The sequence below is a fragment of the Temnothorax nylanderi genome, unplaced genomic scaffold (genome assembly GCF_030848795.1).
Source record: "Temnothorax nylanderi isolate EJ_2023f unplaced genomic scaffold, tnyl_v1.0 TNYL_tig0015_pilon, whole genome shotgun sequence".
Taxonomy (NCBI): Eukaryota; Metazoa; Arthropoda; class Insecta; order Hymenoptera; family Formicidae; genus Temnothorax; species Temnothorax nylanderi.
The window spans coordinates 1557093-1582805 of record NW_027249077.1 but is presented as its reverse complement, the minus strand read 5'-3'; the positions used below and the strand labels follow the sequence as shown (position 1 = coordinate 1582805).

Here is a 25713-nt window from a genome sequence, read left to right as displayed (position 1 = left end):
TCAACAAAATAAAATATTATTTATTGAAATGAAAAATACTGAAACTTACGTGCGATGCCACATGAAAATATTACAAGTTAGAGCTTATCCAGATAATTTACGTACCATAAATATAAAGAAAATGATCCAATCGCATTTTACGCGCGGATCTTATGTTAAAATGCGATTAAATAATTTTCTTTATACTTATAATTATATGCAGCTATGAAAGTTTGTCTGGATGTGCAATTACACTTTTTTACACGTTCAGCAACAGTGGCGATCATCTCGACAGCCGCGTGACGAATGTGACGATTGTGGCGAGACGAATCCAATCGTCCAATGTGGGTAGCAAATGTCACTTTCTCAAATCCTATGAACCCGAAATAAGACTGTAAGTTTTTCATACAAATTTTTCATGCATATTGATTGGCTATAAAATAGAGAATTTAATAGAAACTCTCGACAACTCCCACTCCTAGCTAATCAACAAGTTTGAATCATTTATCATACGACAAATAAAATATTATAGCTTAATGAAGTGCTCATTTATTTGTTATCTTTAATAAAAATGAGAAAAATAAGCTTATATATATATATATATATAATCATCCGACAAATGGTTAGCCTATCCAGACTGTTCTATCGGACAAAAAGGCCAGTGAAAACGCCGCTTGATAGCTAACGAGACGACATTTTTCGATACGTAACGGACTTCGAAGAGCAACTTCCAGACCAACCCAGTTGCCTCTCTTGGCTGCTCTTGGCCTCTCTGCGTTTGTCGCGGACGAGACGTCGAGAGTGTCGAAATCACCGCGGCAAACGTTTCAATTTCTTGAGGTGAGTGCAATAAAAATCGATATCGCCGTCGTTCGCCGCCGCGAGGTTATGCAGTGGACCCGTGCGTCTCACCTTTGCGTCTCGTTCGTTCACCCGGCAGAACAAAATCGTTCGCTCCGGAGCGTCCGCCGAAGAAATTTCAGCTGGCGATTCGAAACTCGCCGAAATGACGTCGCTTTGAAACCTAACCTGATTTGGCAACGTGATATCGACCGAATCGTCTCTCACGCAAATAAATTCCGTAAATGTACCTCCGATTTCCCTTCTTATTTGATATCTCGCGAGAAATAAGAATCTATGTGTTACGTTTCACCACGTAATCTTGGAAAAAAAAGATCTCTTTCTTGTCTGTAAGTCGGTTTGTCATCTCGAACTGTCCACGACACGGTGGGAAATACAATTTTAGCTCCTCTCTGCTTCTGACAGAGATATTTGGTTGTGGCATTTCGCTCGCGCGAAATTACATTATCGAACACATTAAAATTTTCTTCTGTTTCAAGTAACGCACTTATCTCATTGTTATTAATTACGTTCTCTTCTTGGTCTCTCGCACACAAAGTCTGTTGTTAGGTAGCAGAAATGTCAGGCAAGCGGTGTGCAACAACAGAATTGAATCACGACAACTGGAACGAGGAGAACGAACCAGAGGATGCAGGGACGTTTGCAATGGCGTCAAATGATATACTCGAGAAGAGGGTTATAAAAACAGCGAGGCGTCGTTTGCCATCGAAGGATGTGAGTATACATTCGAACTGTTTGAAACTGCCTCAATTATATTTGCCTTTTATCGCTATGCTGCGTTAACTGTTTTAGGGAAGTCCCACGAAAAGTGCATTTGGGACATTTGCAGGTTTCAAAACCACACCTACGACAAGTATGTCTCCATTTAGTTTTTTAGCTAGTGCAACCACCGCTTCTAGTACGACTACTTCCACAGCGTCAGCGACGACTGTAAATACAAGTGGCAGGCAGATTGCGAGCAACGGTGCTCCCAAGATTTCGGAAATTGATGCAGATAAAAGAGAGAGTACCGCCAAGTTACAAACACCTTCGAGCACGAGAGTGAGCAAAAAGATTTCAACCCAGCAAGGAACTGAAAAGTCGAAGAATCACTCGTCAGATTATTACGCGAAACTAAAGGGACTGAATGAAAGCGTCACTACATGGATAAAGAGCCACGTAGACGCAAATCCGTTTTGTATATTGACACCTATATTTAAGGATTATGAGAGATATTTGAAAGAGATTACATCAAAAGATGAACGTACTAAGGCGAAAACCTCGCAAACTTCGACACAGGCTGCGCAAAACGATAGTAAACAGGACATGAGCACGGAGAAGAAATCAGAAAAGTCGGCGTTTAGCAATTTAAACTCTAATACAAAGCCTGCTTTAACCGCGGGAGCAGAATGGAAGCCCGAGAAGTCGATATTTTCCAATATTACCGCGAATACCAAATCGATATTCAGTAACACGGAACCGAAAGAAAGTCCTAAATCCGTGTTTGGTAATACGGATGTAACTCCCGATAAGAGCAAATCTATTTTTAGAAACGTAGAATCGAACGTCGCTAGTAAGAGTATATTTGGCAATACGAATGTGGAAGGTAATCCTTTCTTACATAAACCCACCGTTTCGGACGATGGAAATGCGGACGAGGAGGAAACCAAGTCCAACGCGAAGTCCGTTGCTCCTACCTTCCCTACTTTTAGTTTCGGGCAGAGTTCCACTGCCAGTAACATATGTGCTGGATTTAGCTTCGGAAGGTAATTCGTTCATTAACTTTCTTGATATGATATCTTATATTAAATGAGATGCGAAAATATATTTTTATAATTTATAGTGCGAAACCATTTTCGTTTGCTCCTCAAGTGGTAAAACCGCAAGATTCCGAAGACAAGGCCGACAATGAAAATAAGGAAGAAGAAGATGAGGAACCGCCGAAGCCGGATTTTAAACCAGTAGCTGAAGAAGATGCTACTTATGAACAAAGGTAGTTGTCGTGATTTTTACATTATTGTGCGAATATTAAAATAAAAACTGTACAAAACTTTTTAAATAGTGGGATTATCTTTATTATTGCAGCGACTTAATTAAATACGTTTCTCTTTTTACAGATGTAAAGTCTTCGTGAAGAAAGACAACAATTTTAGTGACAGGGGCGTCGGGATGTTGTATCTGAAACCGACACCGAACGGGAAAACACAATTGATAGTACGTGCCGACACTGCTTTGGGCAATTTGTTACTCAATACCCTGTTGACTCAAAGCATTCCCATTAAGCGCATGAACAAGAACACGATAATGTTAGTCTGCCTACCGATGCCAGATTCCTTACCGCCGCCAATCCCAGTGCTGTTAAGAGTAAAAACTAGTGAAGCCGCGGATGAATTACTGGAGGCGTTGAATAAGCATAACAAGTAGAAAAGAAATTACGCAAAACTCAATTTGCGTATCCGAACAAAGACATTTTTTTCGACGTTATCTCGCGAAGAATGAAATGAGTGCTAATCTATACATAATGGAAAATTTGTTTATTATTAATCAGCGTAACGGTTTCATATCGAGCTTTATTCATCATTCCATAAAATGTAAATTTTGCGATCGTCTAGGACTTGAACATTGGGAGTGAACGACGAAAATTCCTGAATAGACATCAATGATAAATTTTTTCCAATTGTTACTTCATTTACAGATACTGTATAAAAATGTAATTATTTGTCTATCTTGCTAGATTCTACCTAAGAAGAGATACAAAAATTCAATAGTTTCTAAAAAGATGTCTCAATTTACATGTATGACATTATGAATCGGACCGAGTGTTGCAATTGTAATCAATAATGTAATAATAATAATAATTGGAAATATATGTACATAGTAGAAATACAATAGTGTATATTACGAACAAGGCAGTTTATGCTTGTGACAGCTGGTAAAATATTCTGTACTATTAATTACAGAAATAATTGTACTGTTACTGAAGTTAATTACAAGTGCAAAAGAATTATAAATTAAACAGAATTGTTTGATATTTAATGGAACAAACTCCTTGACTTATTTATAGTAATTGGTACAAAAGAAGTAAAAAAAATATTTGACATCACTCTACTATTAAGTTGTATTTTGAATGGAACTTACGTATTGTGAGTTAGATTACACATTCGAAAATCAACGAACATTTCAGGGTGAGGAGATATTAATTTTCCACAAGTTATAGAGTTATAAATTATCAATCATTTACTCTGTCACTTTATTTATACATTTGTTATACGTATCTAATCATACAAAATTATTCTACCTAATAAATTTCTTCCTTTCGATCAAAAGTATAGTTTCTCTGGATTGCGTATATTATTTGAATCATAGACAATTATATAAGAAATATAGTGAACGAATATAAAATGAAGATATATATATGTATGTATATATCTAATAATCTTTTCGTGAGAAAATTCACGAGAAAAATATCAGCAGAAGTAATTTTTAGATGCAAATAGATTGAAAGACACTTTATTCATGACAATAAATTTCTTATAATTAGCTGAAGCTTTTAAATTACATTTGCACTGAGAAGAGCCTCTTATAACAAATTATAGAATTATCTATATAAACCGATTGTATATGTACAAGTCTGATGTTTCTTTTTAGATTTCAAGGAATATAATTTCGCACATATAGTAATAGTAATTGATTAGACAATGAATTGTGTTTATGTCTAATTAAATGATACATAAAGTACATAAAAACCTGAAAAAATGGATTCTTAGATATTTAATATTTTCAGTAGTATTATCCAATAATACACGAACTTTCTTCTAAGTGTTTCATGAGCATGTCATTAAAGAAATTAAAGGACAAATATATTCTGTATATACAAATACAAAACTAATATAATTGCTTAAATCATACATGTATATTGTGTAGACATGCACTTTACGTGGAAATATATTATTATAGCCTATACAAGAGTTGAGAAAATACAGGAATTAGTTTCTTGTTTTCTAAAAAATATCGTGATGCCGTGATCGTCTGTGATACTGTACATTTCGTGAGAATACACGATAGTTTTTGCTTCATCTTTAAACTCTTTGCGCCATAAACGGCGTTAGAGGACCCATCTGCCCTAAGCCTACTTGAATGTGCTGCATGTGAATTTCTACGCAGTTTTGAAATACTTGCTGATTCTCCGGACTGAGTTTTGATCTTATCTGTTCCATGGTACCTTGCAATACTTTGAGCTCGTATGCGTTTTGATCGGAATCCGACAAGCTCTGCGATAGAGGAAATAATGGTTTTAGTATCAGACAAGTGAGGAGCAAAATAAATTTAGCAAAAATATCCATTTATACTTACTTTCACTTGTAACATCAACGCAGTCAAATCCGTCACCAATTGAGTCATTTTTCCTGGTCCTTTATCGTTCATTATATTATTTTTAGCGACCATATCTGTCGCTTCTTGCTTGCACTTCTCTCGGAGATGTGACGGTGCTAACATCGCCGCCACGCTCGGTTCGGGCGCCATTTCTTGACACAATTCTTGTATCTCGTTCAAAAAATCTTGAAGAGCTCCATTCATTCTCTCCAATTCAACAATAATTCTGGAGAAATGATAATATAATACATTAAAGACACGATACATTATATTTAAATTAGGTATCCCTTAAATATTTTTTATCAACAAATGTTTTATGTATTTAACTAATCGTACCCTGCGTATTTTTTTTCAAAATCGGGAGGAAGCGATTCACCTAAGGAGCGTCTCTTCTCAGCTTCCCCATTCATCTCTTTCAATTTCTTGATTTTACTCTTCTTAGTTAATAATATTTTGTTCACTTTGACCATAAGTTCGAGTAACTTGAGCGGAAAACCATTCACCATACCACCAGTATTCGTCTTTTTCGGAATGGATACAGAGGCATTGGATATCAAAGGATCATTGGTCAATCGCGGGGATAATTTCATCATGTACGGTGGTGAAGGTACATATTGCAAAGGCCGCGGTCTAAACTTTTGAGAGAATGATGCCAAGCTGATCGTTTCCGGTGGTTCATTCGACTAGCAGAAATAAATTGTACATTAATATGTGAACGTAATCGTGAATTTTTATCGGAGAGAGAGAGATCAAGTAACATACCAAAACTTCATAATCAGGGACACTGTGCGTCCCAAGTCCGGCTCTCTCAAACGTAATTCTGTAAGTATTATTACTGGTATCGACGGCGTCGATGCTCCCAGTGAATAAACCATCCTGCGGTTTTCTTAATCTCGCCGTGACTTTCGTACCGATTACTAATTGCAACGGTATTTCAGGTGGCAGATCCTTGAAAGTGCTTATATCCGCCGTCTTCCTCTGCTGCAGCATCCGTATTTTCTGCCTCTTCCTCTCCAGCTCGCGTCTCTCCTCCTCGAAGAACGACTGCGAGCATCTCCGCGGCTTGCCCATCATCCTTCTGATCTTGCACCATTCCACGCGCGTGAGTTTGCGAGTTTTCAATTGCGGAAACGATTCTTTCAAGCATATCATGAAGTCGTTATCACCCTCGAATAATATCCTGCGCGAAATATCATTATATAGTATTAAGAAAGCTGATTTATTTTTCCAATACTATTATTAATATCTGTATTTTTCAGTATTATTTCACGTTATGTTTGCACGTACTTGTCAATATTGCTGTAAAACCACTCGTAACAGACCCACTTATGCGCTTTCGGTAGCTTCAACAAGTTTCTCAGTCTCATGCCAATCTTCTGTCCTATCTTACGATCCGGCGACGCAAGTTGGGACAGCTTATCGGGCTCCTTTTCCTGCTTGACCGGAGTCGTCACAGGAGTTGCTGGTTGCGAAGATGAACTTGTACTTTTCGGCGTACTCAATATCTTAGCCTGCCTCTTTACTGGCGACGGTCGCATCATCTTTTTGGGAGATTGTTTCACATCTATTGCCGAGGGGTCCTTCTTGATTCTGCGAACATGATTATTACATATTTAATTGGTAAAATTGATCATTTATCGAATTACCATTAGCTTCTATTTCTAGGTACGAGAAAAGTAACTCACCTATGGTGTGGATGATTGATTAAGACGTCGTCATAAAATAACTTATTCTTTTTCCTGATTCTTGCTGGCATGCCTCTGCGATTCAACACCTGTACAGGCTGCGACGGGGGATTCGGTTTGGAGGGCGGTTGAGTGCCTACCCTTTGCAGACCTAGAGCCGCAGGTCCCAGTTCCGGTATCGGCTCCGATTCCTCCGTGTCCATTTGCTGATCCATCGAGTGATTCGAATTATGCTGCTCATCCATATCCATCATATCGTCGTCCATTATTTCTGTCTTAATTTCATCGACAGATGGATATCCACCATTTTTTATGGACAGCAAAGCTTCCGCAGATTCACCTGGACGAATTTATTCAAAATCAATATGTGCATACGTGATCTACAGATAAAGCTATTCAATGCTCAAGTAAGATTTATTCCCATTATAATTACATATTCCCGGCAAAAACTGGCAATATCTCTAATACGTGTACAAATTTACACCGCGCGTAAGAATAAAACCGGGAAATTTTTAAAAAATGTATATACTCAAGCTTGGCAATCAGCTAATGCATTCGCGGTGAACGTAAGAAGCTAGAATCCGACCGGGTCGATCACGGGGGACGGGGGAACGCGTACGCCCGCACCTTCGGCCCCGCGGATGGAGTTGCGGGACGTCAGATCGGCGACGACGGCAAATTCGCGAGGGTGGTATCGACCGTGCACCATCGAACTCCAACGGGGACGACATAACCAAACACGGGGGGCGTCCGATAAACAGACCGCGCGGGCGGCCGAGCCCGCGGCGGCGGCCGTCGCCGGCGGGTGGGCGCCGCCGGTCGGGCGCGGCACGCGGACGCTCCGTCGTCGGTGCCCCGCTGGATTAACGACGTCCCACGGGCAACCACGGCGGTATCCCGCTTGAATCGCGTGCTGGTGATTTTTGAAATTTTAAACCCGACCCGCACCCGATCGCCGTTCGAACGGTGATTGCGGCCGGTGCGGGCGCGTCGGCCGCGGCGGCGCCCGCCGTACCGGTAAACCGGGAACGCGGAATCCACGGGCGTCGGTCCACGGCGTCGCCCGCGGCCGCCCGTCCCGCGAATTTCGCCGAAAATAACGCAAAGTTTACTCACTTTCAACCACGTCCGCCATGTTGACAGTCAAGTGATGCATCATGGGTACGTACTTCCGACTTGTCGGTCCGCCATCTCGCGTAAAACCGGGCCCGGTTGGCGATTGGGCGCCGCGCCGGAAGTTGCGCGCCGCCCCCCCTCCTCCGCCCCTCGCGCGCGACGCGCTTTGGGACCATCTGGGACGCGCGAGGTGAGAGAATTGACGACTCCCGCGGGTTCCCGATCCCCCCTCGCACCCCCTGCTCGAGATTGAACGTAAAACTCATTATAAAAATCATCATGACTTTATTCGTCACTTAAAAAGTTATCTGAATGTGTCCAGGTAACTCTGATGACGTCATTATGAGTTTTCTGCCCCACCTGGACGTTCCTGATGATTAGGAGAATTAATTTCTCGATTCAATGACGATACAATAAACTTCATTTTAATTCGTGACGTAATTATGCGGTGCAGGAAAGTTAACCTATAATATCTATTCCTCGATATATGATTTTTATTATCGCTAGACTCGTGATGAGATTCAATTAAAATTTTGAATCCCGTGGTCTTTTTTGTTCGAAGAAGTGGCCATTTGAATACACCTTGTAAGATATCGCTTGTTTCGATAAAAATTTTCTTGATACAAGTTCTATTCTTTATTGTAGCTGCATCACGCTGCTACTACTAACATTACGCTTTTTGCGATCAAAATCGTCCTCAAAATACTTTTTAGAAAAAAAATAAAATATTTTATTAAACATTGAAAACGTAAAGGAGAAAATAGATGCAAGACATATGGAAGATATCAAAAAGTTCAGTTACAAGAACAGACTCGAAGTTATGTTGCACCTTCTGCACTTAAAACGAGATAGGTGTACGATTAGATTTGGAGAGAGAAGGAGGGAAGACGAAAATTCAACCGCAAGGAACGAACCTCGCTAGCATACGCGACTCTTCTCCCGGTTTCTTCACTGCTCAGCTCACTTCAAGCGGTTCCCCGCAGTTGACGGCGTTGACGCTCCTTCCTCTTCTTCGTGCCTCAATTTCCCTCAGTTTTTCGTAACGATTATGCACGTCGCTCTGATCATTATTGCAGCTTTGACATGGAGAAACTGCGTGGCTACCGACGGCACGCTTGTCAACAAGTACTGCCGAGATAGAGACAGATTGATCACATCCGAGGAGAACGACGAGTATTTGCTCATCGGTGCGGAGAGTAAAACAAACATTATGCTAGCCTGTCACTACTGGTAAGAATCGTCAAGACACACGATTGTCGGAATGAATAAAATGATATGTCTACGAATCCGCAGACAAGCGATAGCTTTTTCGTTCATTTGAAGTCAATGAGTCTAAAATAATGACGTTCGACACCCCTCTTTCCCCTACACTATTTAACATTATAGTTTCCTATAATACTCAACATTGTAACTGTTATGTGCAACACATGTTATAAATACACTTATATTGTTGAGTATAATTATACTATAATATAATATTATGTAATATATATAAATTTATGATAAATTATATAATTTTATAAAATTATAATATTAGTTTAATGACACTGTTAATGTTTATTAACTTTTATTAGTTTATTGTTTATTAACTTAATCAGTGATTAATTTACCAAGTGATACTTGTGCTATTTTCTTTACATTAATAGAATTATTAATATGTTATAAGTAAGTCATATAAAGGAAAAAAGATAAGATTAATTAATCGTATAGTTATAATTGTTATAAAAATGTTTGCTTTGAGCAATTCTGCCGATTAACTTACAAAGTAATACTTATACTCTATTTTATTAACATGAATGAAATTATTTTGTTTTTCAATATGTAGAAAAAATATTAAATTAGGGACAAGAAATTAAATAATTACAAAATGCTTTAAGTAGTTCTGCTGGTCGATCAGCCATTAAGTTAATCAGAGTTTGAGTAAAGTCGTTCTAAATAAAAGCTTTCTTTAATGAATTTAATTAATTATGATAATTTCTCGGGACACGAGAACTATATATTTTCTGAAGCGATATATTTCTCGGTAAACTGTTGGGAATCCGAATTTTCGCAGAAGCAACGAGCACGAGGAGTCCCAACCGAAAATTTGGTACTATCAAGATCGGTATCGAGAAGAATCGGAAAAGGAAGTCGAGTTGGGAATGGATAATAATGTTTCATACAGTCGAGTCTACATAACACCGGATCTTTCTCTCGTCGTGAAAAACTTCACAGTCACCGACGCCGGCGTTTATCGCTGTCACGGCGAAGAGGGGCAAGAGAAAGAAAATAAATATAATTATAGGATCGAACGTAAAATAAATTATAACAATAGACGTAATATTTCATTTCGTTATAATATTACACTATACATGTTTTGTATTGAATGCATATTTTGACACTTGCAATTAGCTTTATTTTTAACGATAGATTATTACTAAAAATTCTTGACCCATTATAGAATATTAATCGCAATTCAATTCGTGTTTTTACAATGTTAATTTTAATTATTTGATTCTTACAAATTTTCGTTGTATAATATGTATTTGTTCTTGAGTATCGAAATTAATATTCATTTTTATGCGCGACAGCTATTCTCAAAGATATTGGCGGCGAGTTTATAGAAAAGGGAAACATAACCGAGTGGGAAAAGTATCGCGAAACATATTTATGGCCTGTCACTACGAGATTTGCAGTGAGTTAATGAACTGTTAGTTGATTATAAATAAGATTACGATATATATTGTTCTGTTCATTCACTAAATTTAAATAAAAAATGGGACAGAGACATTTTATTTGAAATAACTACACGACACATACGCGTCATATCGAGACGTAATATTGAAGAGTAATTTTCTAAATTAACGCGATTTCAAAGAAAGGAATTTCTCGTCAGGTCTCGAAAATGAGAGATTTAGCAGATATCCGTGAGGAAGGAGTAACCCTTCAGGCAGTGTCCGAATGGGGTCCCTGGAGCTCGTGCAAACAATGCATATATAATCGCGGTATCAAAACCAGTAGGGGTTACTGTAGATTAAAGCGCAATATAAATTCGGCGAGTGGCTGTATTTGTGTTTTTATTCTTTCCCATTATAAACTTGAAAACGTCCCTTATAAACTTAAAATTTTAAACCCTCTGATGATATAATCCTTCATTATTATTTTATTAATCGCTTTATTAATATCTGTTATTATTTTAGACGGTGATAGAGAAAAATGACTCGATCATTATACACTTCTTCCGAGGATCTCCAATTCTTCCTTGCAAGTAAATGTCTGTAATTGGGAAACTCTAACAGCGCTTCTTTACGCAATATAGTATGCAAATTTTAAAAACCCTGTGCATTCTCAGATCTGTCCTGCTTCAAAATGAATTTCCTAGCATCAGCCGTGTCGTGCGATATTTGCCGGAATTTATTTTAACAGAACCTTGCAAGAAGTGTCCACGCGTAAAGAAAAGGAGAAAGGGCGAAAAGTTTCGCTACGCCAAACGATATGTTCTCGCCGAAGGCGCGCATCTCGCCGTATCCTGTCCGGAGTAATTTGCCCAAAGATTCCTCAAGCGCAATCTTTTACAAAATCCAATTAATTCTTCTGCGCTTAACGTATCACATCTTATACATTTAAATACAAAAATTGGAAACGGACGACGTATCTTCAATATAGATCGAGCACAGCGTCGCAAGTAATTTGGAAAAAGGATACGCTCACTCTGAAGAAGGGAATGGGTCAGTCATTTCGTAAAAAAGATAAAGAAGCTCGAGTGATGGTAGACACTTTCTCAACGCTCTATTTAACAGGTAACGTAACGTTACGTATATTGATCTCTTAGAATTAGATTTTACGAAAGCACAATCTGAAATATATTTGTTTTATTTATCCAAATGCATGACAAAACTCAATAACTTCTACGTGTAATAAATTTTAATACTGTGCGCATTCTTTCTCGATAGACGTGTCCAAAGAGGAACAAGGTAACTATACATGTTACGTGGATAACATTAATATGATGCGCATGAAGATTATCGTTGTATCTAAGACTCGGCTTTTGACGCAAGGTCAGTTAAAACTCGCACAGTTAAAGTTATTATCAACAAATATATAAAATGTAATAACAAAAATAATGATAAAAGTTTTATTATTAAATAGCTAATTATAAAATTATTAACATCTTTGTACGCGCGTAAAATTTTTCTAAATGTATAAATTTGTTCGTACGTGTCGCTTTTTTACAGCTTTCTTTCGACATTTGAGCTACTTAGGATTTATAATTTTCTTGACTTCACTCTGCTATTGCGCAGGTGTAATAATGGCCTGTCGGCAAAGAATCAAATTTCAGCCTTTGCCGCAAGACGATCTTTCAGGAGAGGAAGTTGAATAATTTCGATGTCAAGTTGTAATTTATCTTGACATTTTATAGAAGTTAATAATAATACTTACATTATATTATCTTAAATTAAACGTTTATTTTAAAATCTATTAATCTTCTTGTAGATATATAATGTATTTTTTTCTCACAATCTCACAATGATTTTTGTGTTTATTAAAATTAAAAATTTTACCAGAAAGATATCGAGAATTATTTAAAAGTCGTTTTGCCTCTTATGGCTAACGCTGTTAATTGCATAGTTTTGTCACGCGCAATTATGTATTTTTAATGTTATTGTGGATGACTTTATTGAACAAGCATTTTGTGCGACTGGTTATCGGTCGAGAACACTTCGTGAGACCTCGTGGCTATCTCCTTCGCGTTCCCTCGATCCGATCTTCTTCGGCGTGCTGTGACCTTAAACTCGAGTGAAAGGGGGAACTGGTAGAGACAGCTACAAGGCGTACGTATCCGTCTCCAGACAGTTACGTTTAGTAACAACATGGCTGTGTTTCATCGCAGCTCCCGGCTCGTTGTCTACGGTGCTTATTAACGGGCTAATAGGCTTCAATCACAAAAAGACTGAACTGAAATTAAAAGCGAAATAGGATGAAACTTCGAACAAGCGTCCAAGCGATCGTCGCGACTTTCTGCATAATCGCGCTTCAAGAATGCGTCGGTGAGTTTCCATCGCGAGCCAAAAAACTTTCTCAATTACTCTTATCCGTACATTTGTGTTCATATTCTTAAATATCTTTTTAACAAAATAACAAGTAATATTTAATAACAGATAATGCATAACGATTAACAAATATATGCCCAGGAGAATATATTTGACAGAATTTCTCTTTTTTGAATAATGTAAAATTACAAACGTGGAAACATTCGAAACTTTACAAGTTTTAATCAATACTTTATTTTTAACAAGAACTTCTGTTTTGCTAATGATAGATCTGGAATACTATAGTATTTCCTATATGAATATTTATTCCTATATGTCTTATAAAAAAATATTTAATTTAAATATGGATTAACTATTACTAAAGTACAAATTATATTGCATCGTATTTTACAATTTTTACTTTATTCAATGCTTTATAGCTTATACAGATCATAAGAAAATTCCGAGTATCATTAATCGTTCGATGTCTATCGCGGCGCAAGTGAAATGATGCTTGAGCGATTGCAGGTAAAAGTGACAGTTGCATTCGTCGTGCTATTGCAGGCATTCTTCGAAGATGCGTAAGCTGCAGATCGAGGGGAGACCTGGGCTCGTGCAAGGATCCTTTCACCATGAACTCTACGCAAATCGAGCTCGAAAAAGGCATCGACGCGGTGCCGTGTGTTTCCGGATGGTGCGGAAAAATCATCGAGAGTCAAAATTTAAATAACGGTAAATTATTTTTTAAAAATTTACAATTAGCAAAATAATTTATATTGTTTTGTAATAAAAAATATATATTTTGCATATATAAAGTTTATATTAATATTATATCGTATTATTAATCATACAAATTATTTATTAAATAATAAACAAAATTTTTAATTGATATAGCTTAATTGTTCTTTTATAAAAAGATCTAAAAATGTTAATAAATTTATATTTTGCAGAACATGGTACCGCCACGCAGAGATTATGCTTCCAGCGAGGTCCTGACGACAACGAGGAGAGATGTGCTTACACCGTGTGGAATTACAAGAAAGTGTATATGTGTCTCTGTTACGGAGATCTTTGTAATGGAACAATGAGAACGACCGTCGCCAGTGGTCTTTTAATAATGATAGCTGTATGCTTAACACGGTGGCTTATTTAAGGACAAACGTGATACTCCGTCGTACGGATGAACTAAAGTGATTAAACTTCCTGTGAGTCTTTTGTAAAAAACGCGAGAATTTCCGTAAGAATCAGCACTCTGACGGATGCATGTGTTGCGGATGTATAAAATAATGTGTTCTTTATAATACATAAAACAATAACAAGTAAGGTGCATTTTAGTATTACATATATTTTTAGATATTTTTTTTTTTTTCATTTTAATTAATTAATTTTGTTAATTTGAAATCAATTTGACAAAAATGTACAAAAATCTGCCATTCAGCGTTGATACAGCAGTGATTGGACATTTATATCTTATTAATTAGTAATTTAAAATTAGTAATTTAAAGCAGAATGATCTTAAATACATCATTCCTGTTTTCTCCGTGAAAATACACGTTAGTTTCTAACTTGTTATATTTTGTTGCATTTATATTCACAAAATTCAGGAAATTGTAAAAAGAATATCAAAATTAAGCTTGGGTTTGAATTTCATTACTTTCGTCACTCTTAGATTAGTTCCTTCTATCTTTCCTGCGAAACGGAGACCTAGGATTCAGACTACCCAGAACATGTCCATGCAGACCGTTCAGCCTCCTCTCTTCCTGATTTCGTAGTAACGCTCTTGCGTGAGGATAATCGTCGAAGAAAAGCTCACCCAATCCATAGAGGTATTTAACTGCCATCATTGCTTCACGGTTGGTCAATAAATATGGATCTCGTTCTGAAATCAGAACGAACCAGAATTATATGAAGCGATATGTACACATATATAAAGAAGATGACAAATTAGAATGTCATTTTGTCCAAAACGTAAAAGTTCAATAGAAAGCATGAATTAAAAAGCGGACAGGTTAAGCCACTTTGTATTATCAGCCAGCAATTGTCGGCGAAAAGACGTGCTTACGCTGCTTGTAGAATTCCTCGGGGAGGTCGCGATGCACCTCCTGCCAGCTATACCCAAGATCATTGACGTCAATCGGTGGCAGGAAAACGCCAACCGGCCACAGTGATTCAGCGTTTGAACTCGTTATCACTTGTCGTAAGTGATTTTGCCGTAAACTCGCCCTATAATTATACTCTGTAAAAATGAACCATAGATAAGAATGATTTACTCATTGGGTATCGTTTAAAAGATATATTATTAATATTGATTAGCTCTTAAATTAATCATTATACAAGTATAGAAATAAAATAATCACCGGAATCCTTAGAACGCTTCGGCGCGCTTCGTCGGCCGATCGAGATGAACGATTTCTGAGCCACCGTTCGATCTCCTGAAAACGAATGCGAACGAGTTAAAGCACTTCAACTTAGCGACATAAAGTACTATTTCACAATCGGTAGCTAACCATCTGTTGTAATGCTGTGTTCGTACACATTGGGAGGCGACACGAATTTCACGTGTACATTGGCGAGTGGCAGGGAACTGGCCACAGTCACCGTGAGAAGCAGCAACACCACTGTTATCTGGAATAGCGATTTATCTTGTAATTAACGATGTATCTTGTCATCAGAACTATTGCCGAATTGTCTGCTAGTTACAAAAAACGTGATAAAAGCGATTTAGAAATTCTAGAGCATATTTCATGTCTACTTTGGAGTCGATTTCTCCTCGGCAAGAATTTCAAACTTTTGTTAAAGCAAGATTCGTGTAAAAATGGAGTTAGAAAGTAGTTTTTGCTGCGCTTTGAAATGTCTCGATCTGTCTCTGCCTAGCGTATTATGGAGTACTTTATTGTGTCCATTAAATCTTTGACTCAAAAAATTATGCTGTTCAACAATTTATGGTTGCTGAAACCGAATACACTATGAAATAGCTGTCACAGAAATTTTCCTTGGTAAGAGTTATATCATATCGCGCACTCAAGATATTATCTGCGGATGTATGTGCATACGATACTTTCGTACAGATTTGTTCGCAAAGAAATAAAGTAAAGTAGCCAACGGCGACAATAAAACTTATAGCTACCGCTTCTTACACGGCTTTTCCTTAAATTTGAAATATAAAGAATTCACGAGTTATTGTTTACAAATTAAATCAAATACTTATTATAGAATATGCAACAATAATAATCATTAATACAAAATAATTGATTTTGTAGATTTTAGTATTATGTTAAACCGATTTTCGAATTTTGAAATTAGCAACGTGACTATTTAAATTTTATATTTATATATTATGCCATTTCTTGCATCACTAGAAAAGAATGGACTCCAAATCTGATGGAAACTTTAGGCGTTATGTTATTCTTCGTGAAACAGCCCGGGGCGAGGGCTTCTACGTCACAATATACACGTTTACGACAGATAAATCTCTTCTGATGAATCACAATGCAGAAAACGGACCGTGCAAAATATATGTTACAGAAATATGTCAAGGTGAGTACGTTTCTAAAAATCCTTCTATGTAAACGCATATATAGAATTCATAATTGCATAACTGCACATAGGAAGAAGTTACATAATTGCCTCCGAAACTAATCTACGAAATTAATCTTCGAAATAAAACCTGCAAGAGATATTTTATTAATATGTAAAAATATGTGAATATCAAAGAACTATATCAATCGTCTGTATCTTACCAAAAATTATGTCTAATTAGATCGATCGTTACATGAAACAATCAATTTAGAAGGTTTATGTATGTTTTATAGAATATTTTTATATTTGTTTTATGGTCAACGTTTTTTACCATCAACCATTTTACATGCTAATGAAACGCTTCGTGCGCAATAGCTTAATAAAAAACGAAATAACATTGATCCATCAAGATTCCATATATATTTGTTGCATGTTCATTACATGTTTTAAAGATAAAAAATATGCTCTTATTCATAAAGAGTTAAATCATTATTTTTAATTTGTAATTATTATTTCTCAATGCATTTTTTATCCCTCGCCGTAAAATATCGACACTCTTGCATACAACAAAAAGGCTCAGAGAGCGCATTCTGTTACTCCTTTACGATCTCGTACTTATCAATTTCTAACACATTATTCTTGCTTCTAGATTCTCCAAAGGCATCGGGAGTAATTTATTATAACATAAACTTGACGTAACGTCGAAACACATTACATCATTTCGACGACCTGCAATTGCGGAACGCTGCTCTGCGAGTATACAAAACAGACTTTTCCCACCAGGATTGGAGCCAGCAACATTGCGCTTTGAAAGGCAATATTTTTAGCGCGATCGCGACAGTATAGTTACATTATATCTCCGCATACCATCGGTATAATACTCCTACACTGATCGCGAGTAAGCGTGCCTACGCCTCGACAAAACGCGTGTGTTGCACGCCGAGCTTACTGCTCGAAGAGGCTCGTATGAAGACACACACGTGCTAGGCAGTGCGTGTCAAACCCACCCTTTCGCCTTCCTTCCCGCTCACCTTCACCTGGGAGTACATTCGGCCGCTATTGAATTCGACATTTGAGATCCAACAGTGCGGAAACCTCGCGCGCATAAGTAGTATTTCTACGCTGATAGATAAATCGATCGGCGAGCCGGACAATGGAATTCGCGAAAGGAACGAGTTTCGAAAGGGCGTGAGGTCTCTCTCACGAGAGAGAAAACTCGATTGTAATGACGACAAATTTAAGAGGCAACGTTATGCAAAAGTAAACTAACTCGCCAAGTAAAATTAAGCGGTTTATACATAATATAATCTTTTAATTTTCTGTTGCAACTTTGTTGATATATATCGCTGTTTATTAATGTTTCATATGTTATTAGAAAGTAATTTATTAATCTATAAATGTTTTGAATCGAGAACAAAACGTTTTGAACTCAAGCCGAGACAATTAGCTTGCGACTGAATTTACTTTTGCATAACATAATTTTCTGTTATAATTTTCTTGATATATGTATCGCTTCTAAATGTTTGCTATATATATATATTATTTGAAAGTAATTTATGATTTATAAATGTTGGGTTGAGAACGAAATGTTTTAAACACGAGTAGGGACAATTCGTTTGCGACCTAATTTACTTTTGCACAATATAGTCTGATTAGTAAGAGTGTTGACACATAGCGTATGAGGATAAAGAAAAAATATATGTATTGCTGTAAATTGAGAGCGATCCCGTTCTCGTGATACATCACGATTTGATTAAGTAACAGCGAACCGCAATGAAGCAATTACATCGATACACACGCATACGCATGCACAAGAATTTATAAGTGCGTGGATAATGCGCCTAGTTACCGTCTTCTACCTTTCTAATGATACATTAAATCCGTAGATAAACTATTATAATTTATCGCGTGGGAGTAATTACTCGATAGGAAATGCAATAGCGGCCCAAAAGGTGATGGAACGTAAGTAGCTTCACAAACAAGTTTCTTTTGTCAAAGAAACTTCGTTGTAAAGCTGATTTATGTTCCTTTCTTACTTTAAGTAGTAAAAATTGAAATGGAAAAGTTGCTTAAACCATCATTTTTTCTTTATAAATTACAAAGTGAACATATTTTTGCATTAAGGCCACTTACGCCTTTTCTAGATTGCAACAAATTATTTTCATTTCTTATAAATATTGAAAATCACATCAAACTGCTTGAAAGCCAAGAATATCATTAATTCGGATAACTAATCGAACAGCACCACAAAATTTACTCTCAAAGTTAAATTATTCAAAACTTTTTATTAGTGCCATTTTTCTGAAATCATCGAGCCTTCATAAAATTGTGCCGAGCACCTTTCGCGCCTAATAACGCTTCATTGAGATTTCAAGTTTCAATATTGAATTAACCATCCAAATACAAATTCCATATTTGAATATCTATCTTCTAAACGTTCCGAAAAAGAAAATTCTATAATTTTCAAAATCTTCTGAAATTGGCGCGAACCCCTTGCGCGTCCCCACACGCGGCATTTCCCGCGAAGTTAGCTGCCAATTAATCGAATCGTGAGATATATCGTTCGTCGCAACCCTTTTTCAGCGTCCCAGCGCGCGCGCGCGCCGAGCAGGCTTTAAAATTATTTCAAATTTTCAGATCGAACGACACAGTGGCTGTAACCACCGGGTGAGCGGTCTCTCCCGCGGATCTCCCGCGGAGGAAATGCAGATTCGTCTCGTCACTTCCACCCACCGTCGTCATCGTCGCGCGATCGATCGTCGGGCCACCGATCGAGCAGGATCCCAATGGGACGAGAGCACGGCGCACACCCGCAAGCCCGCGGATCGGATAGCAGAGTCGCCGCGGCGAGGATCTGTCTTACTTATCGGACTCGCGGGGGACTCTAAGGACCCAGTCGGATTCCGCGGGACGCGTCGTGGATGCGGTGTAAGGAACTGATCCAGGTCGTGCGGAGAACGTCGGCGGCCACCGCCGCCGCGGCCGCGTGTGCATGAATTTCAGCATCCCCCTTCTCGCCACTCGCCACACGTGCATGGTGTACCCCACCTGCGTGTGACTCGAGGCACCGATGGAGGCTCCCGAAGTAATAAGGACTAAACTCTCGCAGGGGATCACGGCGAGGCACTTTCATCTCGCCACGGGATCGCGCGGCTCGCGATCGAATTAGCGAACTCTCGCTTGCGAAACGGACGTTCGTCCGCGAACGCGCAACACGCATTTTTCGTCCCCGCGGTCACGATCCGAGCCGCGCGGTCGAATCATCGAATCGGTTGCCGAGGAGAAAGAACCGGGCCTGTCGAACGAGCCCGTATAAGCGGCGAGTGATCTTTTAGGGAAGGGCGTTCTCGAAGGCTTCATGACTTTCTAAGCGGATATGCTTGCAATTATACAAAATTGTAATGAATATATAATGTAATTTATAATTAACATAAGTCAGATGGATTACGTTCATTTCTCTTCCCGCGCCTTTTGCGCTGCGAGGCACTGGCTTGTTCCCATTTTGCGCCAAACATTTAGGGTGACTTAATCGAATCTCGATTAACTTAATTAACGATTATAAATTATCAAGCAACTTTGTATTGTTTTGTTAACATAGAATGACTAATTTTGTGGTAAAAGATGGATTGATAAGAAAGATTGGATTAAGAATAAGAAATTATATAATTAGACATTTCTTTTTATGCTATGTTCTGCCGGCTGAGTTAATTGAAGTTTAGTCGAAGTCGTCCTTACAATTGTAACTAGCGTCTTGATATGTAAATTATGTAACTTTATACCACAGTATATACTGTGTTTATACCACGCGAAACAGGAAGCGAGTTAAGGATCGCCGAAAAATGCAAACGTTGTGTATTTTTCTTAGACTAATTAGAGCATGTCGCGATTGTCATGATACTATCGCTGTACATTACATATCCGACTTTGCGAGGATGTGATTCAATTCTAATCAACAATTGTAATTAATAATCTGTAGATGCTAATTGCTTGTACATGTGATTACTGTAAATTGGATGACGGCGGCCCCCGTTTCCGCCAAGTCCTTTGATGACTCGCGAACGATTGATCTTACAGGGCGATATTTTTAATTCGATATACTTAAGTTTGATCCTAATTGGTACTGTGATTACATTCAAATCATATTACGGCTGTCGGCCGTCTCTCAGAAGACCGTTCGGAAACCGGATCGCGGCTTCGCCAGTTCGCTCACGTGCGTTCGAACGTTCGAATCGGGGCGCGCTTACGCCGCCATGACGAGATAACCGTAGCCGGAGTTCCGGTCCGTCGCGCGCTGGTCGCAAGAGGATTTCGCGGGCGGTCGAGTTTATGGGTAATATTTCCCAAGATTCTTTGTGGCGTGCTGGTGTACGGCTGTACGGGGAACCGACTCAACCGGCCGAACCGGCGAAAATCCAATTCACCGCGTGCGGGCGAGCGAGAGCGGGTCACGTCGCGTCGCGTCGTGTTATGTCATGGCACGTCGTGTTGACGTTGCGTCGCGGTGCGTCGCGTCGCGTCGTCCCTCGTAACATGGGTAACGACGGCTATTCACGGCTATCCGTCGTGTCGCCTCGCACCGTGTATCGGTCTGTCTCCTCTCGCGGGACGGCCGTGCACGAGGGTGACACGCGACTCGACGTGCCCGTCCATGACGCGTCCAGGAAGCGATACCGCACGTCGATCGCGGCATCGGCGATAACGTTCACTGTTAACCGTCACCGAGCCGGTTGACTATCACCCCTTATTATGAGGAACGAAGGGGCCGTTCGCTTGCGAGTTGCGATTTGCGCGGTAAAGGTACCCATGCCGCTCGACGTGCGCGCTCTCGAAAGAAACAATAATCGTGGAACACCGCGCGTCCGACAGATATCAACGAGAAATGTTTTCTGTTCGCAGCTGGCTCACAGTCGTAGGGGATTATGTCGGCTCAAAGTGCGGATTCTCCGAGATGCACTGCGAATCAGGAGGAGGAGGAGGAGGAAGAGGAGGAGATGATTTTGCATGAGCCTGAGGTACTTATAATTGAAATAAATAATACCGTGTCATGCTTTTATGAGAATTTTATTTGGATCATCGCGCAGGATTGCTTCATATTAGCTTCTATCAATAAGCTAATGGTTTAACGACGAGTAATTAAAATAGTTTACAAGTCGGATGTAATTCTTCTCATTTTGCTTACCTAATTATTTGTTTCATTTACCTTTCTGCTTCCAACCTGTTTCGATATCGATTTTCGATACATTCTAATATGTATGATGATTAATTTCAGAATAATCCTGTGGATATTCTGGAGTGTCTGTCAGTTATGATCAATGATAGCGCTGGAAAGGATGCGAACCAAGTACAGGAGCTTATATTGGACGACCAGTTGCTTGGCACGATGGTGACTACGATTACGTTGCCCGACGGAACTCAAGCTTTTGTTACGAATAATCTCAGTGATATCGGTTAGTAGCCATTTGAATTCGATAAACTCCTGAATATTATTCTAGATGATAGAAAAGAACTATTCTTTTTAATACAATTTATATTTGAAAGAAAGCATACATCTATTTGGATATCACTTTGTTTATTCTGATTAAACTCATTTGCAGATCCAGATTTCAAGACGCAAACATTGCAAACGACGCTCGAGAACGGAGATACTATTTTACTGCGAGACTTATCGGAATTTGGCGATGGCAAGGCTCTCCAACTGGAATTAGATCCAGCTACATTTGTACAAACCGAAGACGCTGCTACTGAAAATGTAGAGAACACATATTCGCAGGTTGAATTTATCAATGGCACCGCGTACATGGTGGCCGGCCATGTGGACGTAGACGAAAGTTTATGGGAGATTGAAGATGGGAAGTTAAAGAAAAAAGATCCCAAGATTTTAATCAACAAACTATCCGACGCAAAAGTGAAGTATCCTTGTCCCAGGGAAGGGTGTTCAAAGGTTTACAGCACGCCCCATCATCTCAAGGTAATCAGTTATTCAAGATTAGTACGAATAATTTTAAATAATTGAAAAACCTCACACAAAATTTTTTAAACAGAGTTATTCAATGCGGTATTCTTAATCTTTTTTCATAGGTTCACGAGCGTTCACATACTGGCCAGAGACCATATAGATGTTCTCATCCAAAATGTAAAAAGAGCTTTTCGACCGGTTACAGTCTGAAAGCGCATTCACGGACGCACACGGGCGAAAAACCATACAAATGCACGAATGGAACGTGTAACAAGAGTTTCAAGACGTCGGGCGATCTGCTAAAACACGTGAGAACTCACACGGGAGAACGTCCTTTCGTATGCCCGTTTAACGGTTGTGGCCGATCATTTACTACGAGTAACATTAGGAAGGTACGCAAGAGGTTTGATGATTGTTTTATTGTCCAGATGTTTTATTGTCGAAATGTAATAAAGGCTTCATGCTTATTAGGTTCATGTAAGGACCCACACTGGCGAGCGACCATATAAATGTACGCAACCGATGTGTGGTAAAGCGTTCGCTAGCGCGACAAACTACAAAAATCACATACGGATACACTCAGGCGAAAAGCCCTACGTTTGTTCTATAGAAAACTGCGGTAGAAGGTTTACCGAATATTCTAGTCTATATAAACATCATCTTGTAAGCATTTAATATCAATTATTAATCAATCTATTATTAAGAGTACAATACAGTACTGGTCAAAGATTAGATATTTTTACCTTTGTAGGTACATACACCTCAACGACCATTCGAGTGCACACTATGCTCCAGAAAATATCGTCAAAGTAGCACGCTGGTGATGCACAAGAGAACAGCTCATGCGTTGGTCGACAGTGACGACGGTGCCGATGCATTTTTGCAAGATCCTCTTGAACCCTCTAGTCCGAATAGAAATAAAAAGAAGGCTGTGAAAGAAACTGTAAGTATGATGCAGGTGTAAAAACTGACTTATTATATATTTTGTACAGTCCGATGTAATTATTCAACTAACTTATTGAACTTATTTGAATTTAGCATAAGCTGCTAGCGAAAGACAAACAGGTCCAGGTTACTAAAATAATCGACGACACGAACGAGAAAGAACCGCAAATTTTGTTGGTAGGCGATCCTTCGCAAATCGCTGCATTACAGGTTTGCATAAGAACTTAATATATTTTTTGTGCTAGATTTCTCTCTAGATGTCTAGATAATTACCATCTAAAAAAATCAATATTCCTGAAATTCATTCATGTGAAATTTTAAATATAGAAGATCGACCTGGATGAAAGTTTCGATGATCCTGGCATCGATACGACGTTCGAAGGATTGAATATCAAAATCGAGGACATAGAATTTAGATGGAAGTACTAGTGCGAAGGAGAAGGAACGCGTGACGTACGCGACTTTTTGTATGTGTGAGAATAGTCTTGAGCATTAAATGTTAATAATCTTGTTAACATTCATTTATGGATGTGATTTTAATACCAGAGCAAAATCAAATAAGCAAATGCAAATTACAAAAAAAAATAGTGTCAAACGACGTTTGATTGCGTAAGCAACGCGATAATAGCTGAGAGCTGAAATTTAATCTCGTCAATTTCATAAATTTATTAGATAGAAATACAGGGCATCTGGTAATTACCATGCCATCTCTCCTGAGTAGGGCGGATTAAACTGAATAGAAAAGTCTTTACCGTTTTGCGAGTTTCTCAATAAGTAAAGAGAAATTAATTAATGATTTACGAGTAAATGTTTATTCGCGCGATTCAGCGACAAGCAACATCTCGGTGTTACGCATTATTTGTTGTTGCCGCGCGCGTAGCAACTACAACCGTTGTATGACGCTGAGCTGTCTCTTCTCGCCGAATTGCGCGGATACACTTTGGGTGATACCATTTACTGACACAAGTCGACGCAAGTGTCCTTCTGTCTTTGCTACTCATTGAACGCCAAGAAAGATAGAGCGACGTTTGTGTCAACTTGTGTTACTAAATGGAAAGCACCCACTGATTCACAGATCTATATTTATTGATTCTTTATTAATTATTAAGAAACTCGCAAAATAGTACAGAACTTTTCTATTCAGTTCAACTCGTTCTACCTACGTACGAGAGAGAGTTAGCACGGTAATTATCAGACCCTGTATATATAGCACATTAATGATTTTTATAATAATGACTGATTTGTTGATGTACGACAGTTTCCATGGTCATTAACAAAGTAAAAATTAATCCGGCGTAATGGATAAAATATCTGATACAATAGATATGCTAAGATATGCTGAAAAAGATTCTTAAGAATACTGCACATTGTGGTACTTCATACTTTCACATCGAATCTAATGACCTCAGCGAAATTATATGATCACCAGTTCATACTCCGAACGTAAACGAGCAAGGTAAGATTTACTTAACAAAAGTATACAGGAGAGATCAACACTTACACGATATCCGATTACGTTCTTGAACTAAAGGCAGTGCCTTACCTGAAAGTGTGAATGTGAAGGAAAATATATATTATATATTACATTTTATCCATCTATAGTTATCGAGCGTGTAATATTTCTGTATAATATTCCAAATTCTTTTCTTTATACCCAAAATTATGTATTGGACTGAGTTATTCATGTTTCTTTTTTATAACCATTTTGTCTATTAATTTCTTTGAAACAAATGAAGAAATAGATTAATATATATAGATTATTTTTTATTCAGTTTTATTAAAAGAGTAGTTATCGAAAAATTATGATCTAATTAGCAATTTGTAAGTTGTTTTATCGTGTAATTTTATTTCATTTTCAGTTTGAGTGACTCCGAGGCATTTTAATTTTTGTAATACGTGCAAACGATTATTATTATTTTATTTCTTTTCCCATAATTCCCAGGGAAACAAGTCTGTCGAAAACAGATTTTGCAAAGTATCTGCTACAAATTTTGTCAGCAGAATAGGATGGCAAATTGATTGCAGAATCTGCCATTTCATACCATTTAAATATATTCCATTTGAATTAAATGTATACTCCATTTGGAGTATCGTTAGATACTGTTAGATTCTGCTTAGTTTCTGTTAGAAATTTGTTGCCAAATTATGTCAGCAGACTGCTGGTAGAACATGCGTTTACTGTCAACACAGTTGATGGCAATCTGCCTCAATATCCTGTTCGAGTCTACTGGCAAACTGCTGGCTCATTGCTAACATTTTGCTTATTAGCAATGACTACATACAATGACTG

The 25713-nt window shown here is 38.3% G+C and overlaps 6 protein-coding genes across 9 annotated transcripts; 4 read left to right on the top strand and 2 right to left on the bottom strand.

The window, feature by feature from the left end:
• Window positions 1-671: 671 nt before the first annotated feature.
• Nup50 (nuclear pore complex protein Nup50) lies at window positions 672-3840 on the top strand. Of its 2 annotated transcripts, none has more exons than XM_071698408.1 (5): window positions 672-819; window positions 1379-1554; window positions 1633-2585; window positions 2663-2812; window positions 2937-3840. In XM_071698408.1, the coding sequence occupies exons 2-5, from the start codon at window positions 1399-1401 to the stop codon at window positions 3241-3243; spliced, it is 1566 nt and encodes a 521-aa protein (XP_071554509.1). In that variant the 5' UTR covers window positions 672-819; window positions 1379-1398; the 3' UTR covers window positions 3244-3840. The 2 variants fall into 2 exon arrangements, with proteins under 2 accessions (XP_071554509.1, XP_071554510.1); XM_071698409.1 differs by having other exon boundaries at window positions 677-819; window positions 1390-1554.
• Window positions 3841-4313: 473 nt separating this feature from the next.
• On the bottom strand, window positions 4314-8096 carry LOC139768329 (protein lin-9 homolog). Of its 2 annotated transcripts, none has more exons than XM_071698406.1 (7): window positions 7995-8096; window positions 6879-7218; window positions 6481-6783; window positions 5956-6373; window positions 5530-5876; window positions 5173-5419; window positions 4314-5090 (listed from the first exon to the last, which is right to left on the bottom strand). In XM_071698406.1, the coding sequence occupies exons 1-7, from the start codon at window positions 8035-8037 to the stop codon at window positions 4899-4901; spliced, it is 1890 nt and encodes a 629-aa protein (XP_071554507.1). In that variant the 5' UTR covers window positions 8038-8096; the 3' UTR covers window positions 4314-4898. The 2 variants fall into 2 exon arrangements, with proteins under 2 accessions (XP_071554507.1, XP_071554508.1); XM_071698407.1 differs by lacking the exon at window positions 7995-8096 and adding an exon at window positions 7408-7974.
• A 111-nt stretch (window positions 8097-8207) lies between these two features.
• LOC139768332 (uncharacterized) lies at window positions 8208-12508 on the top strand. Its single transcript, XM_071698410.1, has 8 exons — window positions 8208-9224; window positions 10051-10286; window positions 10565-10668; window positions 11174-11241; window positions 11326-11511; window positions 11640-11773; window positions 11927-12031; window positions 12209-12508. Exons 1-8 carry the CDS (start codon window positions 9043-9045, stop codon window positions 12352-12354), a joined length of 1161 nt encoding a protein of 386 aa, XP_071554511.1. The 5' UTR covers window positions 8208-9042; the 3' UTR covers window positions 12355-12508.
• Window positions 12509-12674: 166 nt separating this feature from the next.
• On the top strand, window positions 12675-14332 carry Rtv (QVR superfamily protein rtv). Its single transcript, XM_071698413.1, has 4 exons — window positions 12675-12805; window positions 12865-13021; window positions 13568-13735; window positions 13954-14332. Exons 2-4 carry the CDS (start codon window positions 12952-12954, stop codon window positions 14154-14156), a joined length of 441 nt encoding a protein of 146 aa, XP_071554514.1. The 5' UTR covers window positions 12675-12805; window positions 12865-12951; the 3' UTR covers window positions 14157-14332.
• LOC139768333 (uncharacterized) lies at window positions 14281-19379 on the bottom strand. The gene is made up of 5 exons (XM_071698411.1): window positions 19256-19379; window positions 15511-15628; window positions 15361-15435; window positions 15066-15239; window positions 14281-14882 (listed from the first exon to the last, which is right to left on the bottom strand). The coding sequence occupies exons 1-5, from the start codon at window positions 19262-19264 to the stop codon at window positions 14674-14676; spliced, it is 585 nt and encodes a 194-aa protein (XP_071554512.1). The 5' UTR covers window positions 19265-19379; the 3' UTR covers window positions 14281-14673.
• A 1390-nt stretch (window positions 19380-20769) lies between these two features.
• LOC139768311 (uncharacterized) lies at window positions 20770-23944 on the top strand. 2 transcript variants are annotated; one of them, XM_071698382.1, is made up of 9 exons: window positions 20770-20852; window positions 21419-21534; window positions 21792-21969; window positions 22117-22490; window positions 22601-22870; window positions 22950-23141; window positions 23230-23421; window positions 23517-23633; window positions 23751-23944. In XM_071698382.1, exons 2-9 carry the CDS (start codon window positions 21442-21444, stop codon window positions 23850-23852), a joined length of 1518 nt encoding a protein of 505 aa, XP_071554483.1. In that variant the 5' UTR covers window positions 20770-20852; window positions 21419-21441; the 3' UTR covers window positions 23853-23944. The 2 variants fall into 2 exon arrangements, with proteins under 2 accessions (XP_071554483.1, XP_071554481.1); XM_071698380.1 differs by lacking the exon at window positions 20770-20852 and adding an exon at window positions 20864-21319.
• Window positions 23945-25713: the final 1769 nt, after the last annotated feature.